Source organism: Orbicella faveolata, unplaced genomic scaffold (assembly GCF_042242905.1).
Source record: "Orbicella faveolata isolate gen_17 unplaced genomic scaffold, um_ofav_v1 contig_37, whole genome shotgun sequence".
NCBI classification, from domain to species: domain Eukaryota; kingdom Metazoa; phylum Cnidaria; class Anthozoa; order Scleractinia; family Merulinidae; genus Orbicella; species Orbicella faveolata.
Genome location: NW_028301566.1, coordinates 2,366,699 through 2,394,263, shown reverse-complemented (window position 1 = coordinate 2,394,263; position 27,565 = coordinate 2,366,699). Strand labels below are relative to the sequence as shown.

Sequence of the window (27,565 nt, the reverse complement as noted above, 5' to 3'; positions counted from 1 at the left end):
AATATGGACCAATTCTCAAGTAGAACAAAAGGCAATCGTCGGAAACGTGAATTTAGCAAGCTATCGTGACTAAAATCATGGTGCTATTATAAGGATTTATATGGGTATAAACAAGGTGCTGTTGCTCCTAAATGAACATGGGGACCCCTCATTTTTATTTCAAAATTTAATTTCCTATAATATAAACAATCACTAGGCAAAGTTTTACAAAACTCTCAGTGCAGGGTGTATTTCAGTGGAATGACCTTAAGTGTCTTATAAAAATGTGATCTAGAATGGTGAGAGTATGCTCAGAGACTTGTCATGTTCACCACTGTCGAACTTGTGTTTCATATCGTTACAGCGTTTATCGTGCGGATCTCTTGTATGAATAACAAGTTACATGGCGGTAATGAATATATGTTAGAAATGAAACTTGAATTTGCAGTTTTACGGAAAGCCCGATAAGAGAAATTTCGGCTTCAACCCATGACTTACAATGCCAGTCTATTCATCCCTTACAACTAAACGTCAGCAAAGCAACATTTTTGCGTTGCAAGACATTGAGCGCTTTCCATTCGACCGAAAATTCTGAAAATTTCAAAACGGGGACAAATGGTACGGACATTTCCCAGGAAAGTTTCCAGAAAATCTGGAAATTATTGAATTTCCGTGAAGCGAACCATTCAACCGGAAACTTCGAAAATTCTGGGAGAAAAGTAACTGAAGGTGGTATTTAAACCAGGTATTAGAACTAGTTTTATCACGGAGGTTGCCAAGCGAAATCATGAGATTTAAAGCGAGAAAGCACAGACATGTCGTATTTCGAAGGATAAAAGTAAGAACAATAATGGCAAGATTTCCTTTATTTCTTGCATACTTTGCAACCTATCTACATCCACTACTATATTACTAAGGTAATTAAATGATTGAAAAGTTTTTGTTTTCTTCACCATAATGTATACCAATTTTTGTTGCTTAAACAGTACAAACTAATGACGAAGATAACAGAGCCATGCACACTCAGATATTAGCTCCAACTCAAATTACAAGTAACTGTCAGGCACAAGCAAGCAGACTCTCCCTATTGGCTAAATCCGTTTTACTCTCCCTATTGGCTCCTTCAGATCACAAGGGGTGTTTCAAAGAGTGTTAGCTGCTTGCAACGTTATCAAATTCAAGCAGGTGAATTCACTCACCTTTATACCTTAAGTTTTACTTCACTCGGAAGGCGTTCTTGAGCAGAAAGAAAAAGATAAAAATACGAAAATCCTGGATATGTGTAAACGGTGTTAAGAAGGCGATAAAAGTCCTCCACTGTCTTTTCTCCTTTTTTGTACTCTTCTACTTTTTTGTCATCACTTGTCGTAATTTTCAGGGTTCAACGAAGTTTTCGTTAACACCGTTTCCAAAAATCGTCATACATGAAATATATCAAATGTAATGATGCAAATAAAGAAATGCAAATAAAAAATTTCATGTCACTCAGAAGAAAAGATAAAAACTATTATAAAATAACAAAAATAAAAACTAAATCCAATTAGTTAGATTATAAAAAGTTAAAACAGAATGATTTACTTTAATTTACTGCTAATTCTCATGCCCTGAACCGCTCGTCTCTCTCAGCCGGTGGGGCCCTGATACCACAGAAAGGTGACTTAGGAGACACATGAATTGATTGGCTAGTAATTTCTCCTAAGATTTTAACTAATTCAACACTGGGCGCATAGCCGAAAACATCTACTGGTGAGATCTAACTAAATGGTTTGACCACTGTACCTACAGAACTTCAGAAAGTTTACGCTTGACTTTCGGAAAGAATTTCAATGACGTCCTCCATAACGAAACATATCAATGCCACTCCCGTCCAGAATATTACTGTTTAGGTCTGCAGGTACTCTAATGAAATTGTTTTGGTTAAGACCTCCAGTGGGTGTTCTCGAGAAGAAAACCTGCCTTGAATTAATGAAAATCTTACACCAAGATTCTGATAACGAAAGATTTGGAAAAACATTTCAGGATAAAAAGTACCGATATCAAAACATGACGTTTCGACGATGACATGTCACCAATAAGACTCCATTCCAGTGACACTGTTCATTTAATTATGTACATTCTTTTGTTTTTGTTAATTACGTACATTCTTTTGTTTTCCTCCATCTCCCTTTATTCTATATAATGTAGTTTCACACTTTCCTTTCTTTATATAAGGTTATTGAACTTACAATAATTTACATTTGATAATGGTGACATGTCGTCGCCGAAACAGCATGTTTTAATATGGCTACCAAGACTAGTCAATCAAATCACGTGCGCCCAGAACCGTCTTTTTTCGTGCCAAGGCCACCCCGGCTAAGAGAGCACACGCTGCTCTGGAGACAAGTATGAAACTTGTCACAATTTTGATGCCTGGCATCAAGCCTGGGCAGGTGGGTATTATAAAGCTAATGGAAATAACTCTTTCAGCACCACAAATAATTCCTTATTTCTTAGGCCCCATCCATACTACGCCGGAGAAATCTGAAAACGGAGGTTTATTCCTATGGTTAGGCCTTCCGTCCACACTAATCCGTCATCAAAACGGAGCTTATCGAAAACGGTCTTCAAACCGGAGGGATTTGAACACACCGTCTTTTCGTTTTCGTGTTGAAGGAAAACATTTTAAAAATGGAGCTTTTCGAAAACGATGACGTCACGATAATCATGTGATTTCCCTGACCGAGTTTTCCTCAAAACACAAATCCGAAATGACCGGTGATTATTTTTTCCTGATCATCGTTACTAGTGCGCTTCACAGGACGTCAATTTACAGTCACGAATGAAGAAACCACGAAACGAAATTTCGCATATCGGGTTAGTTGTTCTGATCTAAAATCGAAACTAGTAATGTCTTCAATAAAGCCTAAATGTCGCGGGCAAACAATTTTGGTCTTGAAAGAAACACAAGAAAATAATTGAAACTGACACTGCCTATGTTAAGACTTATAGTTTGAGTTCCATAATCGTACATAGTGTGTTTTATTGTACAGTAATTAAGTGACCAATCTCATCGTTCTTCTAGTGAGAATGATAAGTAAATCGAGCTCCGCAATCAGTCCTGTGCAACTTCCGATTTGAAATTGTTTCCATATATATCTCTCTAAGAGCTAATTGCTTCTTGAAACCTCAATTTCTAGACCGTCCAAACCAGTTAATACATTAAGAACCAAAATGTTACGATTAATCTACCATTTACTCATTTACACTGACAGGTCTTTTCAATCAATAGGAAAAACTGCCTGGGATCTTTTTAAGGCCTAAAATATTCCACTTGACATATACGGCTTTGGATCCTAGAAGCTTTGTCGTGAACAAGGCAATTTATGACAAAATTTCTACCTATACTAAAATCTCATGATGTATAAAAACTATAAAACTGTCCATCCTTTTATGGATCCATTCCTAACCTAAATTTGGCGACCCATGGGTCACTTTTAAATTCATGAATTTTGTTCAGTTGACAAAGCAAATTCATAGCATACCACTTGAGTAAACATCGAGGTACTCTAAAGGTTTGTGATCATACTATTGTTTCATAGGGGCTTGGCGTTACTTGCTGTTGGGGAAGACGTTCTCTTGCAGAAGCCAGGAAGCTTGAAATACAGCCATCTGAAAGATTCAAACATCAATATCCAATATTTAAGCTCATCGATAACTAACCGTTCGTTATGTGTTTTACTTCTCCGTTTGGTCAGTATGATACTGTGTAACCAGCATATTATTTCTTATAGAGCGGTTTTCAATTGAGTGTTTCAGAAAAAACCAAACCAATTACTTTCCAATTAGACTGCTCGCTCAATCTCAAACCGTAATAACACCAAAATCAAAACCAAAGTAACTGCCTGATTACTTTCGATACTCAATTGAAAACCGCTCTAGTATGAAATTGTTACTGACGGATAAGTTTACGCACGCTAATATGCAGCGGTATCGCGAATGGCCAAACCTTGTACACAGCCCAGAGTTCTAGCTAAATAGTAACTGGAAAATGTATCCTACTGGATTCTGCTTACACCTTGCTGACAATTCCGATAAAAAAACAGGACAAGGAAACAATAATGTTCAAGGGGTGAAGATCGTTTTAGGGATGTATTGGTTGTGTTTTTTTTCTTGTGCAAGCCTATGAACCGAGCAAAAAAAGAACAAGATCAACATTCCCCGTTCAGTAAGTATTTATTATAATGGTTCTTTTAACACTGCTGATAAATTAATGCGTCTCCGCGATCCATTCTCCGTAAACGCACGCCTACGGATTTATTTACATTTTTTCAGTGTGCTGTTGTGAAAGTTAAATACAACTTGAGTTGTTAGCCAAAAATGAAGGAAAATACGTTTACAAACCAACAAACGGTTTTCTTTTGTTTACTGTTCTGAAAAAGTAATTCGTCGAAATTGCAAAAATTCGAGTTAGTTTTCAACTTAGACCAGTTTGCTATCTCTCATCTGATGGTTAAATGCTCGGAGATATTAGCTGCATAAGCTACTCTGAAATCCGAGGGTAAATAAAGTAATGTATGTATGTAATGACGTATAGAATAAAAGTCATTACTAGGGTAAAAGAAGAGTCGCAGTGATGAGAATGCTGGCTTCCCACTAATGTGGTCCCGATCCGATTCATTAACCCAGCGTCATATGTGGGTGGACTTTGTTGTTGGTTCCTGTCCTTGCTCTAAAGGTTCCGCCCCCCCAGACAACACTTCAAGTTCCAATTCAATCTAGTGCATGTTCCCGATTAGTAAGCCTTGTAGGCTGTCTAGAAGCTTGGTAAAATAACAAAGTTATTTATTTTATCTGCTGCAAAAACAGAAGAGTTCTCCGAGAGAGCTTTGAGGAACAGACAATATCCAAGGACAAATATCCCTTCATATTATCTTTTAAGCTGAATGGAAGTTGTGTTCATTGTCCTTCAAAGACTTTTCCAATAGAAGCTGTTACCCTTCCAACAATTCTGTCAGCGTTCAAAGGTAAATTGGCAAGACTTTCTTCGCATGTAACAATTTAATTGCCCTGAAAACTGAACGCGAGAACATAAAAACGCAAATTTAGAAAACCGAGGAACGTCATGTTAAGACATCATCAGACATTTCCCAGTTTTAGCTTATCAAGTGACGTGTTTACATCATTCGCGCGAAAAAAAATAACAGCACATTACTGTGGAGCTCGCTTTTATCAAAGACAAGTATTTACCTAATTAATTGGACTGCGTCACGTGATACCGGTCAGCGGATACCTTGTGCACCTGCGTATGTTGCTTATGCTTGGGCGCTAGTGAGAACCAGCCTTAATGAACTGGACAAAGCAATCTCGGTCGTGGTCTCGATATTTAGATCAAGCAAGGGATGAGAAGCACGATTAAGCTACATGTGAGTTACTTAATTCACAATGTGAACGATATATACCTTTCAGCACAATCGTTCAAGTGCGTCTTGAGAAACACCAAACTAACAAGCATTCATTTTGTAACACTTTGTTTACTAACCTGGAAAGTAAACCTCGACTACAGAAAAAGTATCAGTTCTCCCAATTCTCTCCAGGGCCCAAATTAAGTCAGCCATGACCAAACTGGGTCTAGTAGCACCCAGATGATGGATAAGGACTTCCGTAGGGCTTATCATTTCTCCTTCGTTTGAAAACGTATCCAGTGTATCCTTTTTGACGCCAAGTTTGTTTCCCAAATGCCTCCAGCAACGTATCCTACTGGTATGCTTCTTATTTAGAAGGTTGCAGACACGTGCTGCTATCTCTAGATCCTCCCATAAGTCTTTCAGTGGAGAGTTGTCTTTCACTGTAGAGACAATTACAACGACAAGTAAACAGGAAAATTATCTTTTAAAAACGCCTCAACTTGACGCCTTAGTGTATTGTTCGAGTTTACGTCTTGGGTCAGATTACTTTTCGAGTGTCTCCAGCGAGTTTCGTTGCAGCGCTTTCCGTCTCTCTAAGTGATATACAGAATGTTATTTTTCACTTGATTCGGTTACCTCTGTGTTTTTCTGATGAAAATATTTCCAATAACCGCCATCAAATACCCACTGTCTCAAAAGCGGGTTGGCTTTTGCTAAATATTTAGCCTGGGCAAGTTTTTAGACCCATAAGCGTACTGAACAGACCTAGAGTTTTTACTAGGTGTCATCGTCGTCATTGCTTAAGCTCCCCTGTAATAAGTCAGGGTTCGTACTACTCAGGGATGATGGAATATCCGGGACTTTTCCAGGGTAGGTAATGGTAGTCTGCGTGGAGCCTAGTGGCTTATCAGGCCAGAGCTTGTCTTACAAGTTTAAGTACCATTTCACGACTAGGAGTACAGTGGAACCCCGTTAATACGGACACCAAGGGGACATGCCAAAATGTCCGTATTAACGGGGTGTCCGTATTAACCGGGGTCTTCGGAAAAAAGTCAGGGACACGTGTTTTATCGATACAAACACTAAGGCCGACACTTGTACGGCGACAAAACGTTTTAATTGTACTGTAAATTACAAATCATTAACTGTATCACTCTCGGTGAAATTTTGCCTTTGCAACCAGAACCGGAAAATGGTGAGGACAAAAACGCAGTCGCCGTGCTAAAGGAAAGTCGAGTTATCGGCCACATTCCATATCACCTCGCAAACACCAAAAACCGCACTGGTATAGTCACCCATTTTATTTCAAAGCCTACTAATCGAGGATCAGTTTAAGTATGTGGAAACGCAGTTAATCGGGGTGGAGGCCTTGGTATGGAAATACCGTGTGTTTATACTTTTGATGGTCCTAGGAAGCACGTGGATTTACTTGAACAATTAATAGACGTTGGCAACAACCCAGCAATACGAACGGAGGCCGATGCTGATAGTGGCAAGCATAAGACGTCAAAGAGGAAGAAGGCTACAAGCAAGGACTGTAGCAAAAGACCAAGAAAGTGAAACTTTTGCGTAAGCGTATCAGGCAGAAAACTTGATATAAGGACTGCAGACTGGGTAATGCACCGGAAGAAAGAATTGGCCAAATGCGTCATGGTACTTTGACACAGTTTCATTTAGTAATAAAATTGTATTAACCCGCCGAAATCTGTCATAATTTGACCAGGGTACAAAATCTCTAATTAGCACATAATAATGACAATGACAATAGACAATGCACAGATACAAACAGTGTCCGTAAAGCGGGATTGACGATGTATAAGAGTTTGTCGCTCGGGACACAGAAAAGTGTCCGTTGTCCGTATTAACGGGTGTCCGTAATAAGCGGGTTAATTTTAGAAAAAATATATGAGCTTTTCGTCGGGGAAAACGAAACTGTCCGTAATATCGGGGTGTCCGTATTAAGCGGGTGTCCGTAGAGCGGGGTTCCACTGTATTTCTACTCCCCCCTGTATGGGATGCTATAGTCCATTGCAGAGTTACCACCAGCATTAAATTCGCCGGTACCCATTACACACCTGGGTGGAGAGAGACACTTAAACTAATAATAAAAAGAATAAATTTAATACCTCACGCAACATTTCTAAATATTTACAGAGGCATGCTGAAAAACTAGCAAAGCCTAAATAACACGAAAACCAAACCTTTCTTGCTTTCTGCTAACACATCCAGCACATCTTGCATTTTGAGAATTTTCAGATGTCTTTTTACCTCCCCGGTGGTTAAACGAGGTTTTTTGACGCGGAGGTACTCAAACAACCGTTCTGTTGGGTTTTCATCCATAGATTCTCCAAAACTCTCCGATTCACTTCGTGGCACGCCATACATATCAGCTAAATGCTTCCAGTTCCGTTTACCTGGCTTCTCCTCTTTGTCCAGCAAAAAAGCCATGTTTGCAATAACTTGTGGATGACTGTCAAACAGGCTGCCCACTTGAGTCTCATCATCTGCTCAAAAAAGAAAGATATACTCTAGAGTCAAGACCAAAATCACGACTTTGTAAGGACAAAATTATTGCCTATCAACATTTCATGTCTCATCGATTTAAACCATCATGTAGGGCGGAGTTTTTAATTTCTTCGTCTGTAGTCCTCAGATATCTTAAAGGGTGGAAACATTAGCGTTCCACGTGAATATCCTAAGTGAAACCAAAAACCGAAGTTTATACTCTCGAAAGAAAAGACGACCATCCTCGCCCGCTTCACTTAAGAGTTCCTCTCTCACGAATCGGACTAACCTTTCACGAACATCGAGCCCAGGAACAAGTTTTACGTTATAATTGGTAAATGTATGTTTTCAGCATTAAAATCTTAGACGTATCATCCGTTGTTAGGAAAAGAAGCAAGCGAAGCAAAACCTCACAATTGTAAAACACTAGGGAAATAAACGCAGGACAAGCACTTTGTTTACCGAGGTTCTATGCTCGGAGGAAAGAAGGAAAGAAGGAAAGAAGGAAAGAAGGAAAGAAGGAAAGAAGGAAAGAAGGAAAGAAGGAAAGAAGGAAAGAAGGAAAGAAGGAAAGAAGGAAAGAAGGAAAGAAGGAAAGAAGGAAAGAAGGAAAGAAGGAAAGAAGGAAAGAAGGAAAGAAGGAAAGAAGGAAAGAAGGAAAGAAGGAAAGAAGGAAAGAAGGAAGGAAAGAAAGAAAGAAAAAAAGAAAGAAAAAAAGAAAGAAAGAAAGAGAGACAGAAAGAAAGAAAGAAAGAAAGAAAGAAAGAAAGAGACAGAGACAGAGAGAAAGAAAGAAACAAAGAGAGAAAGAGAGAAAGAAAGAGAGAAAGAAAGAAAGAAAGAAAGAAAGAGAGAAAGAAAGAGAGAAAGAAAGAGAAAAAGAAAGAAAGAGCTTTTAAATGTAAGTATCTGGGAGTTGAATTTCTAGAAGTGAGAAGGCAATCACTGGAAGGATTGAGGTGTAAAAATAGGTGAATTATCTAACATAGATTGTGTTTGGATTTCTGGTATCATCATAGACAAGTCGTTACAACTTCTAAGTGGGAAGTTTATTGCAGAATACTGCTCACTCACTCACTCACTCACTCACTCACAACAAACAAGGCCTTGGACGTCTGGCTGCTTCTATGAAGAAATGGGCAAGAGAAAATGGACACTCATTCGACGCCACTTTAGACCACTCAAAACAGCGCCTTTTTCAGGAAAAGTCATTCCTGTGGAACCAACAGAACCGCAGAAAAGGACGAAATTCACAGTGGAGGAACGCAGGTCCAGCGCAACAGTTAATCAACTTACTGCTGACAAGCCTTGGCAAACGTTAAGCAGCTGTAAGCCTTATCATGACACTGAGACACTTTTGTGAGACATATTTAGTTTTATATTTCCCCGATAATCAGCAAGTACTATATTTCCTTATTAGTATTATCAAAGCTTACATTTATTTTTTCCGGGTTTTGTTGATCGTATAAATACATATATATATTTTCTTTCTTTCAAATGAACTCTTCATGGTTAAATCAAAATGTTTACAATATAATTTCATTGAATATTCAAGGACTCAAAACCAGGCTAAAACCAACCAATCAAACCATTTCAAATACAAAATTAAATATCAAATCAATTAAAGTTAATCTATCAAAATTCGATATTATTTTCTTACAAGAAACATGGGCAAAAGATGAGTCATTAATGTTTCAGGATTACATAGTCCACTCGACCATACGGAGCACGAAAAGTAAACGAGGTCAAGGCGGAGTATCTGTCTTGATAAAGAATAAACATTCAGACCTTGTTTTTCATATAAAGAGTGCCTCTCCAAACATAATTTGGTGTCACCTAAAACGACAGCTTTTTGGTATAAATTCAGACATTTATCTCGCGGCGGTTTATTTACCCCCACTTCAGTCTCGGCGAAAAGCAGGTGAGGACGTCCTAAGCGTTTTAGAACAAGAAATACACAAGTGTTCCAAACAAGGTAAAATCATTTTGCTTGGTGATTTAAATGCTAGGATTGGAACTTTAAATGACTTTATTGAAAATGATTGTTGCGATTTCCTGCCAGATGATGACGCATATAATCTCGATAAAAATTGGCCAAAACGAAACAACGGAGATTATACCGTTGACAAACTAGGAGGCGAAGTATTACGATTATGTATAGGAAACAAATTGAGAATATTGAACAGTAGAGCTACAGGTGATCTAGACGGCAAGCTAACATCATATCAATCCAATGGAGCAAGCACTGTTGATTACGGAATAGTCAGTGAAGATCTTCAAATCACAGTGCTAGGATTTCAAATACAGCATTTGACGCCTTATTCTGATCACTGTCCAATCGTTCTCAAATTAGCCTCCAGTAATCGTGATATCATGAACTACAACGCCTTCAAAAATACTCGAAGAAAGGGGGCGTTTCCACAAAACAGCTTCACCAAGTTTCTTTGGAAGTCAGAATGCAAAGATAAATTCGTAAGTGCATTATCGAGTATTCATATTCAAGACAGGCTTCAATCCTTTAATGCAGCACACCACAGCTCAATAGATGATGAGATTTCACAGTTCAATCAAATACTAAAATCAGTTGCAAACCTAAGCCTGGAGACATCACGTTAAACGCGAAAATGTACGAAGAAACACAAACCATGGTACGATAATACTTGCAGACAACTAAAGAAAAAGCTGCAGAAACTGGCGAAGGAAATAAATCCCACAGCTCCTCGATCACTGCGACAAGAATACTTTACCCTCAAAAAAACAAAACAAAACGATAGTAAAAAAGATGTACAAAACATATAAAAATCAACTTTTAAATGAAATAAACAATTTGAATTCCAACCGAAGCGGCGAATTCTGGAAACTAATAAACAAAATTCGTAAAAATGAGACGGTCGAAGAAAGTTGCGATATTTCGTCAGAAGATTGGATAAAACATTTTCAAAACCTTTTATATGACGAATCTCAAGAAACGAACGCAAACGTCATATTTCCAAACAATCCTGACCAAACAACAACTATGAGCGATGAAATTTTAGACGCGCCTATCACTGCAAAAGAAATTCATGATCAAATATCTAAACTCAAAAATAAAAAGGCATCTGGTACGGACACCATCCTGAATGAAATGATCAAACATGGGCGGTATTATCTCATGCCTTCTCTAGAAAGAATATTCAACGACATCATCGAAAACGGCACCTTCCCAACTGAATGGAACATTGGTGTTATAAAACCAACATACAAACAAAAAGGCGATAAGAAATCTCCAGCCAATTACAAAGGAATTACTTTAACCAGCTGCTTAGGGAAACTATTCACATCAATTTTGCAAAACAGATTGAATAAGTTCATCGAGCAACATAATGTTCTAAATCCAGAACAATTTGGATTTAGACCAAACTCGATAACTACGGATAGTTTATTCATTTTCCAGCAATTACTCCATAAATACACCAAACATCACAATTAACTTTATGTTGGTTTCATTGACTACGAGAAAACCTTCGATAGCGTATGGCAATCCGGTATGATTCATAAATTACACAAATATGGAATTCAGGGAAAATTCTTGAATGTTTCGTATTCGTCAATTAGGAGTTGTGTTAAAATTAATCAAAACACGCTTACCGAACTTTTTTCATGTAACAAAGGGATAAGACAAGGTAATGGTCTAAGTCCAGTTTTATTTTCGTTATTTATGAATGATCTACCGCAATATTTTAAACAGAACAAATCTCCAGGTGTGATGTTAGGGAATCGCTTTATAAACTGCTTAATGTATGCAAATGATTTATTAGTAATCAGTCCTTCTCCGGAAGGGCTGCAACAATCGCTCAATGTAATTCATCAACACGCTCAGCAATGGAAGCTCAAAGTCAACACTAAAAAGTCGAACATAATCATATTTAGTGGTAACGGGCAAAACAAAAACAATACAAATTTCAAATACAATGATGAAACTTTACAAATTGTCGATAAACAAACATATTTAGGTGTAGAAATGAGTTCATCCGGTCGTTACAGCTATGCAAGAGAAATTCTCAGCAAAAAAAGGCACAAAAGTTCTCTCGATAATAAAAAGATCCTTTTCTAACTCAGATTCAGCAACTATTGCGATTGAGAACAAACCTTTCGATGCCCTGGTTAAACCCGTCTTACTTTATGCATGTGAAATTTGGGGACCAGAACTATTGTCATACAGAACGCATTTTGATAAAAGCACAATTGAACAAGTCCACATTAAGTTCTGTAAACAAACACTAAACATCCCATGGTATACAGAAAATATTGCCTGCAGGGCAGAGCTTGGGAGGTACCCTTTAAGCATTAATATAAAAGCCTCAATCTTTAGCTATTGGCAAAGATTGAAGCATTCTTGTAGCAACGTTTTGTTACGTGAAGCATTTCAATATGCAACAACTTCTATACCTTTCTTTGATGTTACAATTAATGAAGAGATCACTAGGGGGTATCGAGTAACAGAATCAACAGAACCAGTAACACGGCAACACATCAAGAACGGTCGATTAAAAATAAACAAAAATCTTAGAAATCAGTATTCACAAAACTGGCTTGAGACAAAGAACAGTTCATCAACAACTTAAAAAAGAGATATCAATTTGAAAATTACCTGAAAACGGTTACAAACTCAGCACACAGAATTAGCCCGACAAGGCTTAGGTTAGGATATCACGCATTACGAATACAAACTGGAAAATATGAAAATAAAGGAGCATCAATCCCAGTAGAGGAAAGAACATGCTTAGTATGCAAAGAAAATTACGTAGAACACGAACAGCATTTCTTGATGTATTGCCAGGGGTACGCTACCATAAGAGTTGAGCTCCACTCTCACATTTCAAACAAAGATGCACTTTACGCAAATCTGAGCGATAACGAGAGAACTAAGTACTTACTTAGAGCTGACAATAGAGTTACATCAAAAATAATAGGTAAATATATCAACTTAATGTTTAAAAAAAGAAAAGAGATTATCAACTTACAAACGAAATGAGCATTATAATTTTTATTTAATTTTATTTGAATTATAAAAAAATCAAGTGAATGTTAAACCTTTATTGTAAACAGACCAATACCTCCCTTTGGAGAGTAAGGCGCAATAAAGATATACTACACTACACCACACCACACCACACCACACCACACCACACCACACCACACCACACCACACCACACCACACCACACCACACACCACACCACACACCACACCACACCACACCACACACCACACCACACCACACCACACCACACCACACCACACACCACACCACACCACACCACACCACACCACACCACACCACACCACACCACACCACACCACACCACACCACACCACACCACACCACACCACACCACACCACACCACACCACACCACACCACACCACACCACACCACACCACACCACACCACACCACACCACACTATACTATACTATACTATACTATACTATACTATACTATACTCACTCACTCACTCACTTACTTACTTTATCCTCTAATTAATAATTAGTTCTTAGTTCCTATGGGACATAACACAACAACAATCTCTCTTCATTTAGCCTGATTTAGCCCTAGTTTGTGCAGAATTCGATGCTGTTAAGGTTACTTCCCACCTTCAAGGCATAAAAAAATCGTTTTTTTTCTTTTATTTGTCGAAATTTAAGTCAGTCATTTTATCTAATGTTTTCAAAAGAAAAATATTAAAAATCTCAAAAAGCGGCCGAGTTATTAAAAAAAAACCTATTTTCAAATAAAGTTAATAAACCAGGAAGGTGTCATAATCTCGTAAATTGGTCGAAACCGCCGGGGGAACTTTCGCGGCAAACGCTCATCTTGGAGTTCGTATTTCATGTCATTTGGTATTGTTTACATCGCGCACTTGACAATTTGTAAATAGAAGCCCTTTGCGCTTGGACCGAGGAAAAGAAACAAACAAGCCCAAAGAAGACAGAAAGGACCCATTTCTGTGTAGGAAAGAAAAGAAAACACCTCACTGAAAGCCACAAAGGTTCTTTTAAAAGCAGCCTGCCTGAGCTGTCTGTACTTTGATTCGTTGTCGTGCTTGTTGGTCCATTTGCTGACTTTACCTATCTTGCCGCGACTTGTTCTTTTGCTTTTGGCTACTTAGATAGATAGAAAACGTGTTGCAATGCGATGCTTTTCCCGGGAAATCCTGATCCATTGTCACTGACGCTAGGAGGTCCTGTTGTCCCACTGGTGTTCGGTCTCATAATGCGAGATAATCTCCTGGCGAGGCGCGAGTTGTTAACCAACCTTTAAGAGCTAAAATCGGCTGTCGATAAAAGCCGGAACATGGAACATTCCGGAACATTGAAAAATTATAGCAATTATAAGAAATATATCTAAAACTAAATATAGAAATAGCCAAAAACGATAATCAAAGAAAAAAAAATCACTAAAAGAATGAATAAACTGGTGTTCCTGGCCCAGTATGTATGCCCCTTCATGTTCATGTTTACAGGCAATGAAGTGCGATAACTTGTCGTTCAGCGTATCTTAAATGATGGTTTGAGTGGGAGAAAATAAGCCTTTCCTTTTCTTTAAATCGTCCCTTGGACAGGATCTGAAGGGGCTGTCGATAAAACTAGGAACATGGAACATTCCGGAAGATCAAAACAATATATATATATATAATAATGAGAAAAACATATAAAATTTAATTTTAAAAAAATAACCAAAAAAAAAAATAATAAGTAAAATAAACTAAAAAAAAATAAAAATAAACTGGTATCAGCTCGGAATACGAAAATAATTTTTGCGTGGTAGGGAGTCGAGTATATGAGAAGGAGTGTTGGGTAAAGAACAATTCATTCAACTGACCGCAACGGAGCGTAGGCGCCACTTCTTTCCCGCCAATTGCGTCACGCCCAGGGGTGTTGATTTTAACATTTTCTGAAAAAACAAAATGCCAAATGCCCACCACTGGGACTACATGGCTGGTAAAAAATATCGAAATTCTCCACCCTGGAGCAAAGAAAACTCATGAATATGTAAGCACAAGTATAGAGTGAAAGTATGCATGGCCTGTATGAAAGGATGGAAAAATAGATTCATTTAATCTTTTTTGATTTCTACCTGACATGATTTCCATCTGGTTCCGGACAAAGACCTCACTAACTCCCAGTATCTTCGGGATATTTACACGATGGCAGATGGCTCATTACCAGACTCTCTTGGTCCTTCAATATGGCGACCGTGTCACATCGTAGACGATTGAAATTCCTATAATCAAATTCCCGTGGGTAGCCCGCAGCCTCCCCCCCCCCCCCCCCCCACTTGGGCTCGACGTTTATAGGTGCATTACGTAGATTGTTTATAGTCCGATATTTTTCGGTCTGATTGAAGAGTTCGGACGCAACCATCTTGGTTTTCTATGAAAAAAATATGGGAACAGCACAGCAGGCCCCTACCCCGGGAGAGGTACTCTCCCCAGATTTCGCTCGCCATGAAAAACAACGACAATAAAACATGGTGGTAATCGACTTCTTCGACCACAAATAAGGGACCGTCACGTGATTAAACTGATGGCGAACATCTGGCAGGAATGGATTAGTGGGGATAGCTTGTACATTCCCTTCAGAATGCTTAAAAGGTTAAATTTACGAGCCTTCACTCATTGCAGTCATTATTTTTCTTGATTTTTTTTGTTTTGTTTTTGTTGTTTTTTTTTTGCATATTGGGAGCTAAAACAGTACTATCTTGTTTTATATTACTTATTTCTCTTTTTTGGCTTTTCCTTTACTTAATTATATATATATATATTTCTCATAATTATTATAATTTTTTGGATGTTCCAGGATATTCCGGGATGTTCCGACAACAACAACAACAATGCTTTCTTTACTCTAGACATTTAATACACATTGGCAAAGACAATTACAGTAACGTACAATAAATTAAGGAAAAGAAATATGCTTAAAGTCAAGCCATGTTCCTCGTATTATCGAAGGCCATCTGGAGGTTTGCGATTCAATTAAATTTACGGTGAAGAGCTGTTGTATAACAAGTGAGTTCCGGTACTCATGTACTCCGAATTAGTTAGACAAGAAACTATATGCTGTGTAAAACCAAGGGAACTCGTGTATGCGCTTGTCTTTGACGCAATGAATTGAATAAAAAAAATCAGAAACTTACGTAGACTGTTCACAGTCCTATATTTTTCGGTCTACTTGAAGAGTTTGAACGCCACTATCTTGGTTTTCTAGGAAGGAAAGAAATATGGGAAGAGTACAGCAACCCCTACTCAGGGGACAGGTACTCTTCCCAGTTTTCGCTCACCATGAACAAAACAATATGGTGTTAATTGACCTCGTCAACCACATTGTAAAATAAGGGATCGTCCCGTGATTAAACTAATGCTGAACTGGCGCCAGGAATAGATTAGTGGGGATATATAGCTTGTGCATTTCCTTCCGACATCGCTACAGTAGCGAGGCTTCACTCATTGCTGTCATTCGCATTTTTTAATTTTTTTATTATTTTATTTTTGCATATTCGGAGCTGAAACCAGTTAATTTTTCTTATTTTGTTTTTACTTATTTGTCTTTCTAGGTTATTCCTTTATTTAATTTTATATATTTTTCTCAAAATTATTATGTTTTGAAATGTTCCATGTTCCTGGTTTTATCAACGGCTGCTAAAATATCGCATTTGATTCTGGGAGGAATACACCCACTTTGAGCGAATTTACAGGGTATGCAAATTTAACGGATTTTCGTGAAATTTCGCCAAAAAATTCCAGGGGTAATGACAAACGAAAGCGTGTCGGGAAATTTTGATATTTAACATGTTTTTTTTCCGTGGGGTCCATTTACGCAACACATCTCGAATTTCATATTTTTAGCTACTCCAACTTTAGATGCGGATATCTAGACAACCAATCAGAATATCGAAAAAGCCTGAAATCCTTTTGTTGATTGATGCCTTGTGAATAAGACTGTGCTTCCATTTTGCTCGTGTTGCAGATGTAACAAACATTTCATCCTTGGCGACCAAAATTCGGCAACAGTTCTGGTTTAGTTGCCATAATGGTGACTACATTTCTCTGTGTTGACGATCAATAACGGTTATTTTATCGCACATTACGTCCTTCAAGAGAATCATTGAAAGATATTTCCGTCTAAAAAAAACATTCAACATAAGCAAATAAGTCGATCCGTCCTTTTGCTTTACCGCATTGATTATCTGGGATCAGAAAACTTCCAAATGGCTGACCGTGTTTGAAATCGCCCTATAAATTGCAAACCCTTAATCATTGACTACGTCATGTATGCCCAGGAATTGTTCTCTTGTAATGCACGGATCCTTTATACTAGTATCAACCGGATTCAAAAGAAACCTTACTGAAAAAAAAAAACACTTCAAAAAGCACTTACTATTATAGATCCTAATAAACTGCTTTATTTGCCTTGGTACCCTGATGTACTTTTTCCTTCTGTAGCTTTTAATTTATTGGTCCCTTTCCTAAAAAAAAAATGGCCCCTAAAAAAGCTCTTCAGGGACCACTTTGGCCCTCAAGTAAAATTTTCTGGCTGAAACACTGTGACTGTCCTGTTGCCAGTTTAGTTTTTGCTTGGCGTGGATTTTCTGCGTGATTATTGATGCCCGTTTAACTTACTTAGGTTTTACGTGGCATAATTGTGTGCCTGTTCAGCTTAGGTGCAGCATGGCATTTCAGCAGGATAACTATTGCCTGTTTAGTTTAGGCACTACATGATATTGCTATTTGAATACTGTTGCCTGTTTAGTTTAGGCATAGGGTGGCGTTTTTCAGCAGGTTCTACGCCTGCCAAGTTCAGTTGAGGTGTTGCGTGGCGGATCAGCATGTTAACTGTTGCCTGTTCAGTTGGGGCGTAGCATGGCAGGCATAGCTTGGCAATTTCTTGCGTTTATTCGCATGTTGTCAGGGGTCGCAGCTACTTCTGTTGCCAAAAAAGGATAGGTGGAGGCAACTTATCTCTGACCCAATGCTCCACTTGGATCAAGGAACTGAAGAATTCGCACGTTGAATATCGACAGATTTCTGATTTGTTGTCTGGCCAGCTATCTTGGGCGTTCCCCTCCCAGAATATCGTGCATTGACTATGGAAAAAGAACGTACATTCACCTTGCAGTGAGTAAAATGTCAGCTACAAGGTAAGTGCAACACTAAGCTGAACTCTCCCAATCGACTTCAACAACGGTTGGTACATTGATATTTTATTTTAGCGTTGTTGCCCGCTCTGTTCAGCTTCTGGTGTGGCATAATTTGTTACATGATTACTGTTGCCATTTTAGTTTAAGCGTAGTGTGGCTTTCCTGTGTGATTAATGTTGCGGGTAGCGTGGCAGATCAGCTTGCTTTTATGTTGCCTGTTCAGTTCAGGCATTGCGTGGTGATTCAGCGTGCTTCTATCGTTACCTGAACATTCAGTTCGGCCAGTGTGGCAATTCAGCTTGTTTACTGTTGCCTGTTCAGTTGGACGTAGAATGGCGGGCATAAGATGGCTTTTTCCCTGCGCTTATTTGTAAGTTGAATATCGACGGATGTCTGATCTGTGGTCTGGCAGATCATTTCGGGCGTTCCCCTCTTGAAATACCGTGCATCAACCATGGTTAAAGAGCGTAATTCACCTTGCTAGTCAGTAAGTGTCAGCTGCGAGGAAAGTGCGACCATAAGCTGCACTCTCCAGATTGATAGTAATAGATGTCCAACGGTAGCAAACAAAAGAACAAGCTTAAATTTTGCCACGCAGGCAATTTTAAGCTCCCATTCGATTTGCGTTCATGAAAATCTTCCCGCTCGCCCAAAGCACAGGGGGCCCGAATACTGTATCAGCAACAACATAATCATTTACATTCATGTGAAATAAATGTACTGTTATTTACCTGTGCTCCTGGGTCGTTTTGAGCCGTTTAGAAGGGAATTAAAAAGAAGCGAAGGCAGTTCACATTTCAAATATCATCTTGTCTGCCTATTGTAAATGTGAAGCTCCGATTACGTCTCAAGTTTTCATTATCTTCTTTAACTATTAACTCTCATCGGAGGAGAGATTCTCAGCAGCGTTAAAGACTATGATAATGTCACATCGTTTAAAAATCGTTTAAAGCAATCCTCCAAATTTATTAACAATTTCACCTTCGAAAAGGAGAGTTCACTGATTACAAATAAATCGGATCACTTTTATTATTATTGAAACCACTACTATACATTTATTAAACCCAACCTAGTTTTAATTTTTATTTTCATTACTCACACATTGTACATATTTGGTCTTTTTATTTTTTTTTATTAGATGTAAATATTGTAAATTAGTAACGTAGGTCCACATCAGCCAACGGCTGCCAGATCTTTTAACCTGCGAGACCAAATAAAGTATTATGTATGTATGTCAGTCTGTATGTGTGTATGTATGTGTGTGTATGTGTGTGTGTGTGTGTGTGTGTGTGTGTGTGTGTGTGTCCTCGAACTCTCAAGACAATCGCCGACTATATGGGATTATGCAATAACTGCATAATCCCACAATAAATTATGGTCAAAACATTTCATTAGCTTTTACAGTAATCTTTAATTAATTTAATGTACTCACCGAACTCCAAAAGAACACCCTGTACGTCTGGCCTTTCAATGGAACTCAGCTTATCCTTCAACTTGCCGACTGTGAATTCCTTAGGTTTCTGTGTCTTTTGATACTCAAATAAATCTTCTGTGGGACTGTGTTCCTGGCTGCGAGTGAAGTCCTCATAGGTTTTTGCTTCCACTCCAAAATGTTCGGAGAGATGTTTCCAACATTTTATTTCACCGCACTTATATTGTTTGTCCAAACAGTTTCCCAGTCCTTCCAGAAGCTCCCGATTATTCAGCACAGATGTGGCCAGTGGATCGTCTGCCAATTAAGGGAGGGTCTTCATTAATTTTTTTCAATGAGCAACAAAATGATACAAAAATAAAGCTACTTTTGAGAGTCTTATATAACCTAAGTGCACCAAGTAGTTTTTTAAAGAAGTAAGGTGTCTCAAAGTTTTTGTAGGCCATACCAATAAGAGTCTTAAATATTACCAGTCCAAATTATAATGCTGGTTATGTTCACTGGAAATAGATTGACGTTTGGTATAATGCATGTGATAACGTTGGCTGGGTTTCCTGAATTTTGCCCGTAATAGACAACCAAGGTCAAAACCTCAAAATCGGTGAAATTCCTCAGGGAATTAAAAGGCTTAAGCAAGCAAGCAGATTTGCTATAAAAGAGTTTAGTGTCAATATTAAACTTTGGTCTATCAAAGTGCAATATTCCAGAATAAAATATACTCTGTGCGATTGATTTCAAATAAAGCACAAAAACATTTTAGAACTATACGTTTTGCATTATATTGACGAAATTAATTTGACATGTGTCTCTAAGCTATGTTTTGATGCCATGAAAGTTTTTTTGGTTTACTTTTTGGCGATTAGAAACTGAAGATACTTGTTTTAAAGATTTTGAGTGCTTTTTCAACAACCTTGAAAACGGCTCGATTGATGTTTTTTTCAGTCGTTTTCCACACATACTTAGTAATGCAAACAAATTTATTAACATTTTGTCAACATTGATTCAATGGAACCTTCCTAAGAGCCTCTTTTCATTCACTACCTCTGGCCCTCTTTCATTCTCATGATCAAGCAAACCACTCAGTACTCAGCAGATTATTCCAGGATTTCAGAGGCAACCAACCTCAACTTAGCAATGCAGTTGATGAGAAAAAGAGTAAAAAATATTCATGATGATGCAATACAACCCCAAATTTAACAAACTCATTTAGTTTCAAGAATTTTCGTTATCAACTTGCTAATGCGATGTTTATCATATAGTTAACAGCCAATTGGATGGGGCTTAGTTTTAACGGAATTGAACTATTTCAACCAAGGGTAGAGTACAAAGTAAGTTCTGAAATGAACACCAAATTTGAAAGACCCCATTTCCAACTATAAGTAACTTACCTAATTTTAGTTCTCTATTTAGATTCATTTGACTTAGAAGAGGCTCGCTTGTTTGATGCCGCAATGCTCCCGGCTGTTGTTCTTGTCGAGAGTTGGAGGGAAGACTGGCTCTTCGACTTTCAACCTCCCCATGAGAAGAAGTGTTGCTCCCTCTAAACGTTTGTTGTTCAAACTTATCTAGCTTAATATCTGCTAGTCTGGCCACCTCAGATGCCTTCTCATCACTACTAGCATCTCTTTTAGCATGTCCTGAAGAGAGAAATGTGAAAAAAAATAACTTATGTATAAAAAATAACAGTCAGAGTAGTCTCTAAATAGGAATTCATATTTTTCAAATAGTTCAAGTAGTAAGTTACAGCAATGTTAAATCAAGAGTGTCATTGGGATAAGACTCATTTAGCCCTTGGATGTACAAGCTAACTCATATCCCAACCATGGTACAAGGTGTGTGTGTGAGGGAGGGGGGAGGAATGGAACCCCTTCGCTGGGTTTTTGTTCTGTTAAGGCACAGTGAAATAATTTACATCAATTAGATAGCCCTGAGCTTGCTCTGTAGATGATATCATGTTTGTTGGTTATGACGTCATATGACATCATTTGACCTGCCATCTTGGATCCGCCTTCTACGTTCTTAAAAAGTTAATGAAATAATGGAAATGTATCCAAAATTCAGCCAGAATGCTTCTGAATTATACAAATTCGTGAATTGCTGCAATTTTAATGAAGACAACTGGAAAAATACATGAAATTTGCAGTTGCCATGGCAACACCAAAAACGATGGACACACAATTGACATATCAAAATTTCTGTGGGGGATGAATGAACAGCTACTGAAAGTTTCAGCCCTTTAGAGTAAATCATCTTTTCAAAACTTTGGAAAAACCTTATGAGTGGGGTGGCATCCACACCCCCCTGCCCTAGTACATTGGAGAGTTAAAAGGTGAGCATTTTAATGGCTAATTCTTTTGCAATAAAATCAAATAAAGCTCTGAGTCTACTGAAAAAAGAAGAAAATCGAATCAATGCACTCTCTCAGAGTCTTTGGTTCATTCAGGACATGGGACCCCCTGCATTTATCTTTGAACCTGCTGGGTTTTCATCAGGCTCTTTGTTTTTCTGAAAAATTATCTTAAACTATATCACAACTTTAATCAAATATGACTGTGCATGGGTTTATACTGTTTCCAGAGCAAATCAAATCATTGACATTTACAATTCAGACTGCACACTAAATAAACAGTGTACCAGAGCTGTGGTTGCTGTTGGAATCCCTCTCATCACCACCAGAGGCTCCAGAACTGCCTGCTAAAATAGTCAAGATATTGAACAGACAGAAAATTAACATATTCTGTGACGTATATATGAAATAATTCATATATGAACTGCGGTTGTAGATGAAAGTGAAGAATGATCATCGCAGTAAATTTTCCAATTTAAGCAATTGGAAAGAAGAAGCCTGAAAAAAATCAGGGCTTCAACGGGATTCGAACCCGTGACCTCCGTGATACCAGTGCGATGCTCTACCAACTGAGCTATGAAGCCACACATTGGGAGCGAGGCCACTTAATGGAGTTCATATCTTCCCGTGAGGAGTGAAATGATGTGACGTTTATATGAAATAATTCATATATGAACTGCGGTTGTAGATGAAAGTGAAGAATGATCATCGCAGTTAATAGCTCAGTTGGTAGCGCATCGCACCGGTATCGCGGAGGTCACAGGTTCGAATCCCGTTGAAGCCCTGATTTTTTTCAGGCTTCTTCTTTCCAATTGCTTAAATTGGAAAATTTACTGCAATGATCATTCTTCACTTTCATTACATATTCTATTTAAACTTACTACTTATTTCAATAGCACACAAGCTCTACTCAGCCAACACTTTTGCATTTTGAGTACTGTCATCAACCACCTTAGCAGTCCTCTCAGGAAATGTAAGTTTGCTTCTGAATCATTAATCTATGGGTTCAAATTAGCTCATGAATTAGGTCCTGTATACCAAAATTAAATTGTCTAATTTGGGAGCAGTTACAAGTTTGAATCCAAAAGTGAAAGATCAGTTCATGGCTTTGGCAGCCATTTTGATCAAATAAAAAATAATATAAAAATTTAAATATAATCTGACCACTCCTAACCCACCAATCAGAATTCTTCTTTTCACCTTGGACCAGTTTGGCATATAATAATAAGTGTTATGAAAAAAAAAACAACCATTGCAAACAAAACAAATTCTAACCATTAAAATACTCTGAAAATGACCTTGGAGAGGTTGAAATGTTCCTTTTTATCGCTATCTTTTATCATAAGATTTTGTTTTTGTTTTGTCATTCATTATAATAAGTATTTGATGTGAATGGCCCTATACCCACATAGGGTTATGGTCGAAGAAGATAAATGAAATATTTCCAGAGCAAACAAAAACCTGTGAGTACAAAAGTGAAAGTACAAATGTAAGGGAATGGTCAAAAAGTATTGGGGGGTAGGCCAGAGCAGATAAGGGGTGGGTCATCAACTTGTAAGCCCTAGGTAAGGGGTGGGTCATTCAATTATCATTGTTATACCTCCCAATTCAAATACTTGGAGGAGAACGTGTCACATGCCATGGGTCAAACTCACTAACTCACTAGGGCAAACAAAACTCACTAACTCGCTAGGGAAACAACAACTTGAACTTTCGACTCGCACTTAATCAGTTTGTGCACCTTGAAACAGCGGCAAATTTGTACCAGTAGGCCATCAGATGTCAAAAAGCCATTGAATTCAGGCAACGTTTCTCACTAGAGAAGGCATTCATTATTCAAGAAAAGGGATTTTATAATTCAGCAAAAACATATCAGATTAAGAATGGGGAAAATTTGAACATTCTGTGTCTTCAAGCTTTTAATTTGGCACCAAAAATGGATCACCCACATTTGGCAACTTGCTCTTTGATCGCTGTCGCCACTCGCCACGTAGGAAAATAGTTGTGTCATTTACAACAAAATATGCTGTTCCTCATCAAATCAAACCCAGAATTTTCAAGTTAATCATATTAGAAGAATGCAAAGCAACTCAAGTATTGTCTTTATTTTTGTTAGCTGCGAAGAAAAAGACTGTTATCGTATCGTTTCGGTAGAACAGCACTGGCTTGACTGCCACTCATACAAATCACTTTTTCATCAGGAGGTATAACAAAACACTTAATGACTGGCCCCTCGGGAAACAGTGAGTTTGTTTCCCCTCAACCCTCGACATTTAAGGGTCTCAGGGAAACAAAACTCAGTGTTTCCCTTGGGCCAGTCATCCTGTTTTATAACACGAATTTGGCACACATTTGACACAATCAACAACAGAGGTAACTCCTTCCAGTTCCAAAGGACGAAAAATCCACCTGTGGTTGAAAATGTACACGTGGCTGGTGTACAATACAGATGGCAATTTCATGTAGTGCAAAATTTGTAAGGAAGCTAAGAAGTCTAACAGAATGAGCAAGGAGTCCCAGGGCAGAAATGTTCAAACTACTGCACTCTTTTGACCTGCTGGTCTTCAAGAACACCAAATGGCCAACCTGCGTCTACATGCTATTTGTCCCCCAAGGGTACAGGACACATGTTCATGGATCTGGGACTCACACTCTTGGGCCTGGGACTCATAGTTTGCTGGCTGTGTGAGTCCCTGAACTTACACAGCCTTTTTGTAGATAGATCATTGTTCCACAAGTAGCAAGTCTGAAGGCCAAGTGTTAACATGATATAAAGTTGCAAGAGTAAGGGAAAACAATTATATTACTTCCAGATGATTTTGTATTACTGTTAAGAAATACATCTTAAACCTAAAAGAATACTGGTCACAGTTTCACAAACAAAATGTGATTTTGTCAGATTATGCAAGGAAAAATGTCATGTTTTATAGGGTGTGGATCATGTGATTTTAAACCTTCATTCAGGGGTGGGTCACTCAGTTTTGTGCCAAATGGAAGGGATAGAGAACGTGTTTTCTAACCACTACAATTTCAAAGATGCTCTGGCCCACCACCCCTGTATTGTTTTTACCAGTTCCTAATGCTTTTAGTGATGTAGGATGCCAAGTGCACCACCTGATCAGTTCAAGATGGCAGCCAATAAAACATTGTGAAAAGTTCTGGAAAATGTGTGAAGCACTCATTAAATTACTCAAGATGGTTGACTATTAAGGCACGAGTATTCTAGGAAGTGGGATTGGGGAAATGGCTAAATAGCCTCATGGGAAAGAAAGAAAACTACTCTTTGAGCTAAACAACCAACTTTTTTGTGGACTCCAAATGAATGTATGTATAACTCCAATGTGAGATTTGCCAACAAAAAGTGTGCACTCATTGTTTTGCATTCAAATGCTTTGAAGAAAAAGTCAATGCATAATCAACATTGCTTTGACAGAAGTTCTTTCATTCATTTGATGATTCTTTTCACTGCATATAAAATAAAATGACCATCCAAGTATACTAATACCATCAGTTCAGCAAAATGTAAAGCTCAACATAATGATGGTGCACATGTGCAGAGAAACCTGTTGTGACTTTAGCAAGTTTGCCAATTTGTAATTAAAATTTTTCACCACCGTAGAATGAAATGACCATCGAACTATTGGTGGGATGAATTCAATCCCATTCAATCACATTTAAAGCTACCGGTCCACTCAATGTGTACAACTCCACATGAATTTAGGAATGGCTCCTTGCCAAGTTAAACTGAATTTTTTTGCCTGCCAAAATATCCTATTATTTCTGCTCTGCAGCTTAAGGGTTATGCAAAAACATAAAAATCATTATATTAAAATTACACTTCATAGAAAGTATAAACATAATATCGTCAGTTCCTCTAAACTTCATCATTAAAATTTAAACTACGAGTGAATGAATTAAGTCATTAAGCTACAGACACATCCTTACTCCTTTATTTTAAAATCTTATTCTAAAGTTCCTTACTAGATAAAATTACAAACTAATAAAAATATTTAACAATTATTGGACGAGTTTAAGCAAAATATCATCAATTGTCAGAGTCTCACAGATCAATTATTTGCCAAAGCCAAAGGCTGAGGCAAATAATTGATCTGCGAGACACTGACAAATAAGGATATTTTGCGAAAACCGAGTTCAATAATTGTTTGATCAATCGCTCACCAAGTTTGTTTTCAGATTTAAATCGCTCTCTGGCAGCTCAGGGAAAGCAATGTGCTATTTTTCAGAATTGAAAGCAAGAACATTTGCAGCTAAACACATTTAGATGGTATTTATATTAATTATACATATGAGCAGACCATTATTTGTAGGAGTTACATTATTTACAGGTCACATGGTGGGTTCTCAGCCAATGAAAAGGAAGAAAGAATGAATTGAATGATACATAAAGTTGGGTGTTGTAAGTCTCCTTTAAAGATCAAATCTTTGAAAAATATCAATGAAAGGGAGTTTGCAAGTTAAACAAGAATATTAGAGCATAGTTCCATATGTACTTTAAGATATGTTGAGCAGAATTTTTAATATTGATTTCAACAATCTGGCCTACCTGATAGTCCATCTGTATCTCCCCTCTCCTTCTTTCTCTTGTCTTTGTTAATTCTACTGTCTTTAATTTTATTTGACATTGCACGCAACATCATAAATGCACTAGTGTGGAATGTTTCTTCATAAATGTATCTTCACAGTCACTCTAGTGTACTTTTCTTGTCTTTTCAACAGGTCATTAACCAGAGCATTCCCTTTTGGAAGAATCAAACAAAACCAATATTATTAAGTTAAACACAGTTAAATTCAGATTCAGTTATGTAATTATGAATGATTGCAGTACCATGTTAGATTGTTTTCTTAAGCAGTATGGGAGTTAATTAAAAAGATATATACCATTTAAAAAATAATATGAGCTTGAGATTTCTACCCCAATGTGATAGTTTATGAGGGTGCAATTTAAGTCAACTGTAATCCACACAGAGAAATTGAGAGCAAACAATGTGTTTGTTTCAGTGTAAGTCTGGTCATTCAAAACTTTTTCTACATCCTCTTCACAGACACTTCAAAAACACAAAGAAACAGCTGTCATTTTGTTATGAACCGGATGCTGCTAGGCTACTCACAATCTAGTCAGCAGAATAGATAGTGAGAAGCATAGTAAATAAGAGAATAGCATTAATGACAGAATGCTAGTATATTTATCCTAAATGCATAAATATATTAATCAATTTCCCTGAGAACATAAACATATTTTCTATACAATCGTTCAGGAATTACATCTGACATACCCCAGTATCAAATAATACAGCACAGCAAAGCACAGCACAGCTCAGCACAACATAATATAATATGATCATCTAATCTTGTTGATCCCTCCAAACTTCGGACATCATGCCAGTCACTCCTTTATTTTCACTGTCCCCTGGTGACCTTCAAGTGCAAGGTCCACAACTCTCTTTTTTAACACCTTGGGTATCACAAAGGAAAGGAAAGGAAAAGGAAAGGAACAAAAAGGAAGAGAAAGGCTTCATTTTACAGTCCGAGTAACACTTTCATGAACTTATGGCCGCCTCCTCATTAGTATTTAGTATTTAATTCATGTGTGTAGGGGTGAAGGGGACAATTACATAAGACTCAAAACTAAAATATGTACAAAATATGTACAATTTCCTAAAACCCGCTTACAAGTGTGACTTTGAATTAAAATTTTGCAATTTCAGGGTGACAAAATTGCA

The 27,565-nt window shown here is 37.8% G+C and overlaps 1 protein-coding gene and 2 pseudogenes across 1 annotated transcript in view; 2 read left to right on the top strand and 1 right to left on the bottom strand.

The window, feature by feature from the left end:
- Positions 1-827: 827 nt before the first annotated feature.
- LOC110048813 (uncharacterized) overlaps positions 828-27,565 on the bottom strand; it is a 31,066-nt gene continuing 4,328 nt past the window's right edge. The window contains exons 2-8 of the mRNA XM_089275622.1: positions 26,389-26,581; positions 22,112-22,171; positions 20,866-21,114; positions 19,478-19,774; positions 7,565-7,867; positions 5,498-5,803; positions 828-3,627 (exon numbers count right to left, since the gene is read on the bottom strand). Of these exons, the coding sequence (XP_089131748.1) occupies positions 3,539-3,627; positions 5,498-5,803; positions 7,565-7,867; positions 19,478-19,774; positions 20,866-21,114; positions 22,112-22,171; positions 26,389-26,482 (1,398 nt within the window). The 5' untranslated portion in view covers positions 26,483-26,581 and the 3' untranslated portion in view covers positions 828-3,538. The remainder of the gene's footprint in view (positions 3,628-5,497; positions 5,804-7,564; positions 7,868-19,477; positions 19,775-20,865; positions 21,115-22,111; positions 22,172-26,388; positions 26,582-27,565) is intronic.
- LOC149101603 (uncharacterized) lies at positions 9,275-10,881 on the top strand (annotated as a pseudogene).
- LOC149101602 (uncharacterized) lies at positions 11,856-13,098 on the top strand (annotated as a pseudogene).